This window comes from Lynx canadensis, chromosome X (assembly GCF_007474595.2).
Source record: "Lynx canadensis isolate LIC74 chromosome X, mLynCan4.pri.v2, whole genome shotgun sequence".
In the NCBI taxonomy this organism is placed as follows: Eukaryota; Metazoa; Chordata; class Mammalia; order Carnivora; family Felidae; genus Lynx; species Lynx canadensis.
This window is the reverse complement of record NC_044321.2, coordinates 71,733,756-71,743,103: the sequence shown is the minus strand read 5'-3', so window position 1 is coordinate 71,743,103 and position 9,348 is coordinate 71,733,756. Positions and strand designations below refer to the sequence as shown.

At 34.8% G+C, this 9,348-nt stretch overlaps 1 protein-coding gene across 1 annotated transcript; it reads right to left on the bottom strand.

The window, feature by feature from the left end:
• Positions 1 to 1,305: 1,305 nt before the first annotated feature.
• LOC115506824 (profilin-1-like) lies at positions 1,306 to 1,702 on the bottom strand. Its single transcript, XM_032592067.1, is given in 2 exon segments — positions 1,306 to 1,422; positions 1,424 to 1,702. Coding segments are annotated over 2 exon segments (396 nt in total).
• Between the last annotated feature and the right edge of the window lie 7,646 nt (positions 1,703 to 9,348).

Sequence of the window (9,348 nt, the reverse complement as noted above, 5' to 3'; positions counted from 1 at the left end):
CCTACATTTGGAAGTGTTTGGACCTGGTCCAGTGTGTGGTGAATTTTAACTATATGTGCTTTGGTCTGCTTGGTAGAAAAGGCTATATCTCCTACAGTTGAAGTTTTACAGCATTCTCTGAGTTGGTGCTTCTGGTGGGTTAGTGCTGATCTTCTGGGGGAAGGGCCTAGTGTCTGGTTCTCAGGCTGAATTGTCCTAGTAAAGATGCATCTTCAGAGTACAGAGGGATATGCATTAGTGTAAGCTGCTCCTGTCTTCACTGTGGGCACTGTGTTGCTCACTGAAGTCTGTCCACGCTGATGGGTGGCAGTGGGGGTGGGGGATGGCATCACCACATTCCCTTGTCCCTGGAGAGGGGAGTTCACATTGCCACCTTTTAGGAAGCCCTCACAGTAGAGTGAACAATCTCCCCTCTTATGTCTCAGGCTTCTGTCAGAACACAACCTTCACCCTGTCTGTGTCTGAGCTGTCTGCCTGGTGGTACAGTGCTGTTGTGTTTTATCTTAGGTGCATGGCTTGGTTTCAATATTCCAAATTTTAGAGACCTGGTGTGTGGTGGACTTGCACTGATCCTCTGGGGGACGGTCATGCCACGCTGTGGCTGATGACAGTTTGTCCCAGAAAAGCAGTTTCATGGCCATGCAGGAGCTCAGACTTTATAGTAAAGTGCAGCCAAATACTGTCTTCCAGATTAGTTGCCTTCAACAGGTGTCTCTTCTGGTATGTTAATTAACCATGCTGCTCAACGGTGCCCACTATCTCTATTTTCCTGTAACAGGCAAATGCACTCCAAGAAGGGCAACTGTCTCTCCCAATGCGACATGGGATCTTCAGACCATGTTGTCCATTCCTGTGCCTCTTTCCTCTTTCCCTACAGAAGCACCATTATGCACATCAGGCACAACCTTGGCTGTGGCATAGACTTCCAAAACTTCAGATTTTGTGCTCTGCTGCTCATAAAAAGTTGCAATAATCAGGCCCTCTCTTTTTCCCAGTCAATGGTTTTGGGGAAGACTTTTTTTCTTGTGCAATACCCTGCATGCTGCTGCCACTCTGTCTCTATTTCTCTTTTTCCTCACTCCATGACCAAGGCTCCCTCCTCTCTGCAGCACCCACAATTCTCTTCTTCCCCGAATCAAATTTCTGAAGTTCCTACCTTTCACATTGTGGTTGTTTTTCTCCTTCTAGATATGCAGTTTGTTCTCTCAGTCCTCACATTGATTTACTGAGTGCTCGTAATGATTTGATATTTATCTGTGTTCAAAGTAGAAGATGAGCATAAGGTCCCCCTATTATCTGACCATCTTAACTCCTTGCATAACATTTCTTGATCGTACCACTGTGTACACCTTCTTTGCCCATCAGAAGGACTAATGTCTTGTCAGTCGTGGTGACAGTGACTTTGAAAGTGGAAGATCCCCCCAGTGCTCTTGGTATGAACATCCATGGTAAATTCCGATTCCTGAAACAGTGAGTCCCAGGTAAGAGAACATTTCTGGCCTCCACGTTCCATCCCATTCACAAAAATACTTGATTGGCCTTTGCCAACCAGGACACCAACCTTTGCTGGCATGATGTTGGCAAAGGTTTTTCTGGAGACTGCTGCCCAAATGGAGGGCAAGTCCTTACAGCTCACAATGGCTATGTCCTGACAGGTCCCACCAACCATGAAGTTGTTGATATAAGTGCTCCACCTGGTCATGGCACTGCTACTGGGGCTACTCTCTGCACAGTGGTTAGGGGCATCACCACTGGGTTGGGGCCCTTGGGATGTTAGATAGGGTGATGTGGAGAGTTCAGGAGCACATGATGCCACCCAGACTGTGGCTCTACTAGCTGTGCAGCAGCCCTTGTACCACCACTTCTTCCATACAAATTTTACAATCTGCTCATCAAATTCCACATGAGAAAAATTGTTGGGACTTGACTGTTATTACATTTAACTTATAAATTAATTTTATAGTTAATTTATTTAAATATTAAGTCACAAATATTAATTTGTGAACATTGTATACCTCTCATTTATGTCTCTAAAAATTCACAATGAAGTGTTCTAATTTTTCTAATTTTCTATTGGTTGTTTTCTAGTTAGATATTTTTGGACCATATAAAATGGTAACCTTTTAAAGGTAAGCCTTCATAATTCTGTTTGCATATAAAGAGATAATAATTTCATATTAAACCTGTATCTAGTATAAATCAGAAATCTAGTTTTTATCCTAATTTGCTAATTTACAGAATTATTTGTATTTCCATTCTACAACATTTTATCTTCTGTATATAGTAGTAGTTTTTTTTATTTCTAGTCATTTTACTTTATATATATATATATATAATCATTTATCTATTTATTTATGCCTTACTGAACTTCTTAAAACAAATTGTACACTATTCGATAGAAATGGTTACAGCAGCATTCTTGACTTCTTCTGAGAATGTTGATTTACAATTAAAAAAATAAAACAATTAGGAAATCTTTAGAAGAATTAATGTTAACCTGGAATGTAGTGAGTTATGGAATATTTAAGTTAATGAAACAGTTTACGTTTGAAATCATCAAGTCTATGACTTAATTCATTACTGATGGACTCTTTACTAACTCTGAAGTGTTTTTAATATTAACTTTATTTTTACTGTTTTGAATTAGCCTTTACTCAGTTATACTTGAATATGCTAAATTTGCTTAATTTTTTATAGCACTGAATCTTTTCATAAATGATTGACGTCTTTATATTTTCATAGAATACACTAATGTTGTTTACATAGATATTCTGGAGATACACAGGTATATAGCCAGATAGGAACAACAGAAAACCCAAGTCTTCTTTAGTCATGGAGTATGATTCAATGTATGGAGGAAGCTATATATATATATATATATATATATATATATAGGGCTTGGAAATTCCTTCAGGATGAAATTGTATTCACACATGCTTTTCTGGTCTGGTCACCAATCTAACACTAATACTGTAAGACAGGGGCAGGAAAAGAAAACCTTACTGTATAAGGATTTAATTTCTGGAAGCATGACACTGTTTTGAGAAGGGAATATAGATTTAAGAATTGATTTGAGTAGTGGCACCTAGGTGGCTCAGTTGATTAAGCATCCTACTCTTGATTTCAGCTCAGGTCATGATCTCACAGTACATGAGACTGACTCCCATGTTGGGCTCTGCACTGAGAGTGTGGAGCCTGCTTGGTATTCTCCCTCTCTCTCTGCCCCTTCCCCACCCATGCTTTCTCTCTCTCTTTCTCTCTCAAAATATATAAACTTAAAAAATTGATTTGAGATTATATACAAATTATTAGATAGTTACTCATCTCCCTATCAGAGCAATTTTATAGTGAAGCTTTCAAGCTTATACTTAATACTGAGAAAGTGAGGATTATTTGACATGTAACAATTATATAGATCTATATATTCATGTTTACTGGAATAGGCTTAATATTGGGAAAAATATACTTGCATTATTGGTCATTCCCACATTTTTGTGAATACTGTTTATCAATTAATAAGGGATGATCATCTTCCCATCCTCTACATGACACAAACCTTTTATTCATAAATAAAAGAAAGTATACCATAGTTTTAAATGGTTCAAGGAGTTAAAAGCACTATGACTAATTTATACTAGGCCACAACTTAAGAAAAATCTGAATTTAATTATACACTGTGTTTGTTTGTTAAGCATTCTGTGAAATAAGAGAGAATGAATGACCCAGAGTACAAGATGACATATGCTTTCATGGCTAGTGGTAAAAAATTATCCATTGTAATTAAAGTTTTTTTAATATAAAGGGAAACTTAGAGATAATGCTTTTCAAAATTAAAGGGAAAAAAGATTTCCAATACTTTACATTTACTAAAGGAATTTTTCCTGTAACTAATGAAAATTTGAGAATAGAATATAGTTTAAAAATAGACATATAAAGATAAAGAAAAAGAAATATGAGGTACCGTTTTAATTAACTCCTAAACTTTCCTTTAGAAAGATAAAAACAATTGCCAAAGTAGTCAGCTTAATTTGAAACAAATATAACCAATTTTCTCAGTTATTGTAATTCCTGTAAATAGATTAATAACATGCTTGTTTTGTTTATCTATCAATAGTTGCTCTGTTGGTTAAACAATTCAGTTTACAAGTGACTACAGATACATATTGAGGCTGACATCTACACTATACTCATTCCCAAGTATCTCTATGCTATGTTTTTTTGGGGGGGGCATATTATATAGAATATTATGTTTCCTTCCATAGTGGGTGAAAACACAAACTATGTCTTTCAATAATAGTCTTTCCTTAACACTTTTATTCTATTCTAAATATACTTCATTTGGTAAAGCCTTTAAATTTTCATTTCTTTTCCTTTGCAGTTCTGAGTTAGTGAATGCTGAAGTTATATAAGGAAGTCAGAAAATATTGGCGATTATCTCTACTTTTATAACTGATTCAAGTATTTTAATTACTTTGACCGGACAACTGTGATAATCCTTCCTCTCTCCAAACACACAAAACCATATAAACAAACATACACCCACACCCATACACACACCCACATGCATGTGTGCACAAACATGCTTATTTGGCCCAAATGATCAAATAGATATTTGGTGTAATTTGGATGCTAACATAGAAGAAAATTTAAGATCAAGATAAACCTATGAATTCTAGGTTGGCAGATGATAATTTTATTTGAGTATCTCCCTTCTTTCTGGTTATTATCCTCTTTTTCTAACAATAGAAAAACAATAATCCAAAGAGAAATAAGATGTGTTTTCAATAACTCGATTAACAAATAAGTATTACATGCCTTCTATGATCTGGGATCTTTGATGGATGTAGCTGTATGAGAAAAGCAGATAGATAAGAGGCCATATTTGAAGAAAAGTGAGTTTTTCTAGCATTCAGTTGTTAAACTTGCCAACATAATGCACTTTTTTTTTCTTGGAGATTATGTTGTGGTATGACAGTGGGGTGTTCTCATGGCCCAGATAGAATGATGAGGTATGGTAATTACTCCAGAGATCTTTAATGAGGGTTTCAAAGTGAAATTTTCAGTCTAATGGGGAACTGTACATATATGGGTTTTAGGATGGTAATCCCGTTGAAAAGGTATGAACGACTTTAAGGATACTAAAGCAAATTCTGAAAATAACTTTTTTCTTAAGTTTTAACAAGTTAAACCTTGATTAGCAATAATTGAGAGTGCTTGTTTTAACAGCCTGACCAGCATTGACTAATGTTTTCAGTATTACTAATTTAAGTGAAAATGGTGTCTCATTAAATTTGCATTTATTAACTAGCTACCTTGAACATTGTCATATGTTTTCTATACAGTTGTTATTTGTTTCTTTTTCTTTTAAAGTTGTGTATATATTTCTCTCATAAACTACTTTTGCCCATGTGACCTTGTATTGATTTGTGGGATATTTTTTATACAAAAATAAAAATTGTAACCATTGATCTGGCATAATTGGTGTGAGTATTTCTCTGTTTCTAGTTGACTTTCAATTTTCATTTGTTAAGAGAAATATAAGAATAAAATATTGGGTCGCCTTGGTCCTTCAGTCAGTTAAGTATCCAACTCTTGATTTCAGCTCAGGTCATGACCTTACACTTCATGGGTTTGAGCCCCACATCAAACTCCATGCTGACAGTGCAGAACCTCCTTGAGATTCTCTCTTGCTCTCTCCCTGCTCCCTCCCTGCTCACGCTTGTGCTTTTGCACTCTCTCTCTCTCTAAACAAAAAAAATTGAAAAAATAATAAAATATTAATCTAGACAAAGTCATAGAGATTTGATTTTTTATTTATTCTATTATGGCTTGGTTTTTTTAAAAAAAATTTTAATGTTTATTTTTGAGGGGGGGTGCAGAGAGAGAGGGAGACACAGAATCTGAAGCAGGTTCCAGGCTCTGAGCTATCATCATAGAGTCCCTCGTGGGGCTCCAAGTCATGAACCATGAGATCGTGACCTGAGCTGAAGTCGAACACTTTACCGACTGAGCTACCCAGGATCCCCATCTCTTGATAATTCCTAAAGATCATCAGGTTTATCCATTATGAAATCATATATATTCATTAAATAAAATTTGGATTATCTAAAAAATAGAAAGGTGAAAAAAGTTACAAATTGTTCCAATTTTCAGACAGCCTCACATGCACTATAAATATTTATTGAATGTATTTTCATTACTCTTTTGTTCTATGTGGAAAGGTTTTCATGTTGCTGTTGCTTAATTAGCAGTAAAATGCAGTCTGCTTTATTCTATGATATAAATATCACTCTTCTTTGTCATGCTACATTCTATCAAGTTATGCAGTTCATTTGTTAAACAAACATATATTTACTATCATTACATACGAGTCACTTTTTTAGGCACTGAAATAGAGTTTAGAGGTAGTGGGATGAGGAAAAACAATGGAAATAAACATAAAATATATCAGATATTTTTAAATTCTATGAAGAAAAATATTAGGAAGAATAAAGAGTTTTGGAAGGGAATGGGGCTTGCCATTATGTATACAGGAGTAGGAAAATACTTTCTTATTTGGTGATATTTTAGTTGATATCTGAGTACATTTATAGAATAAGCCACAAAAATATCTGAATAAAGAGAGTTCCAGGTGAAGGGACAGAGCAGGAGCAAATGAGCTGACATAGTAATGTGCTTGATATTTCTGAGAATATTGAGGTGACAGTGTTGTGGGAGTGATGTAGAGAGGTGAAGAAGTGTAAGAGATTTAATTAGCAAGATAAGGCCTTGGTAAGGAGTTTGAACTTCACTGAGCGCAAGAGCTTTCACTGCTGAAATAATCTAGGTGAGAGATGATCATGGTTCAGACTGAGCTGTTGGCAACAAAAAGTGATAACAAATTATACGATTTTGAGGATATTTTCAAGATTTAGCCATCATTGTTTCCAGACAGACTGGATGCGGAGTGTGATAAAAAGAAAAGAGTTAAGAATAACTCCAAAGTTTTTGGCCTAAAACTGCAAGAAAGGAGCTGCCATTTACTGAGATGAAGAACATACAAGGAGGAACTGACAGAGGGTGACAACAGTAAGAGTTCAATTATTATAAAAGCTTTCTAATATTCTAAATAGTTTTTCTTCGTTAAAGATATTCTACATTTTAGTTATAAGCTATTTAGAAAATATATATAATGAAAAAGAAAAAAAATCACCTATAATTTTATAACTGAAGAAAATTACTCAATGTTTTGTTGTAAGTGTATACACTTTATGCATACACATACACAAATATAAACACAGTATATACATGTATATGTTATGTATATATAATTTTTTCTTATTAAAATGGGATGCTTTTTATGAGCTGATCATTTCAGATACTTACATCCAGGATTTGTTTAGAATTTTTTCCTTTCCAGAAATTTGGAAAAAAAGAGCCACTTGTACAGTTTTCTAGCACTTTTATGGTTTGACTATTACTGTTTTCCTTTTTAACTTTATTTCATTTATAACTTATTTCACTAACTTGTATCAATTAATAAGGTTTTTCATATTATTATTATTACTTATTCTAAGTAGCTAATCTTGGGAGATACTTTCTAGGCCAAAGTATGTAGACCAGGGTTTATAGATCAGAGGTTGAAAAACTGTAACTTGCAGGCCAAATTTGTGCTGCCACAATTTTTTACATGACCATACTTAAAAGCTTTTAATACATGAACACATTTACAATCTATTTGATAACTGAAAGACACAACTTTGATGAACACTAATTAAGCTACATGTAATCCCCCAAATTCTTTTCATTAGAATTATATTATGAAAAAATATCTTTGTATCATTGTCATCATTATATTTTGAATTTTGTCAATTTTAAAATATGTGGAAATTTGTCTTTTTTTTCTTTTTGTATAAGTATCTATATAATATCCTTGATGTTACTTCTTGTCTCCCAAAAGCTAAAATAATTACTATCTGGCCTTTAGAGAAAAAGTTTGCTGACTCCTATTCTAGATATTTGTAAGCATGCATAAAAATTACCTGGAGGCTATGAGAAAAATGTAAATTTTTGTTGTACACCCCACCTTCACCACTGTTACGTCAGTTTTGATTCAGTAAGCCAAGGGTAAGTCCTAGGAATCTCAGTTTTAACAAACACTCCAGGTAGTTCTGATACACTCTAGACCAAATTTTCAAAAACACAAGATGCAGGCCCACCTGGGTGACTCAGTTGGTTAAGCGTCCAACTTCAGGTCAGGTCATGATCTGACAATTCGTGGGTTTGAGCCCCACGTCAGGCCCTGTGCTGACAGCTCAGAGCCTGGAGCCTGCTTCAGATTCTGTGTCTCCCTTTCTCTGCCCCTCCCTTGCTCACTCTCTGTGTCTATCTCTGTCTTTCTGTCTCAAAACTAAATAAAATTTTTAAAAAATTAAAAAAAAACACAGCATGCCAACTTGCACTGAGCAAATTTCAGTAGTGTCTTTGAGCTACATTTGTGCTAGTATTTCACCATCAGCATGCTGGTAAATATAAATTCATTGTACATATCTTATTGGAATGAATTGCCACAGGATACACCTGCCTATAATTATTAACACCTGTCAAGAATTGTGCAGTCACCTTTCCTTGGAACATAACACTGCTAGGGATCAAAGCATGGTTTTTGGTCTAGAAATTTTGTAACTCTTAATTTGAACCCATATGATAGCGATAGACACATCGTTATTCGTAAATTCCATACATCTATTCTTATCTTTTTTTATCCCCCCTTTATTATTGTTTATGTATATATGTGTGTTTATGTATATATGCACATATCCATCCATCTATCCATAATCTATCCATCCGTCCAATTTCCCTATAAACACAAGATCTTAATTATGCTAGAATTAGTACTAACTCCTGCCCCAACTGCCATACAAACCTTGAATTTTTGATAGGAATGATCTACTATTTGTTTCATAGTAAATTTAACAATCTACCAATGCACCTTGGAAAGAGCAAATGTTGTGACATCAGTGTAAACAACAAGACATAAGGAGCTTAAAAAATAAAAACACTATATATAGTACATTCCAGTCATTGTTATTAGAAGTTAGAAATTATTGCTGGAATACCTTAATAAAAATTCTGGAAAGTCCTGAAGATTTTAGGTAGTATATGCAAAAGGAAGAAAAGAAGAAATAATTTATCCTCTGAGACAACTTTAATCATTAAATCTGGAGTCTTCTTAATGAAGTTTACACAGGTGCCTCAAGTTCATATTTCTAAGAACCAAACCTTGCCTTTTTTCTCTACCTTCCCAACATTTTCATTGCTTTTTGGTTTATACTAATGGTGCTCCAGAGAAAAGTGGCTTCCCTCTCT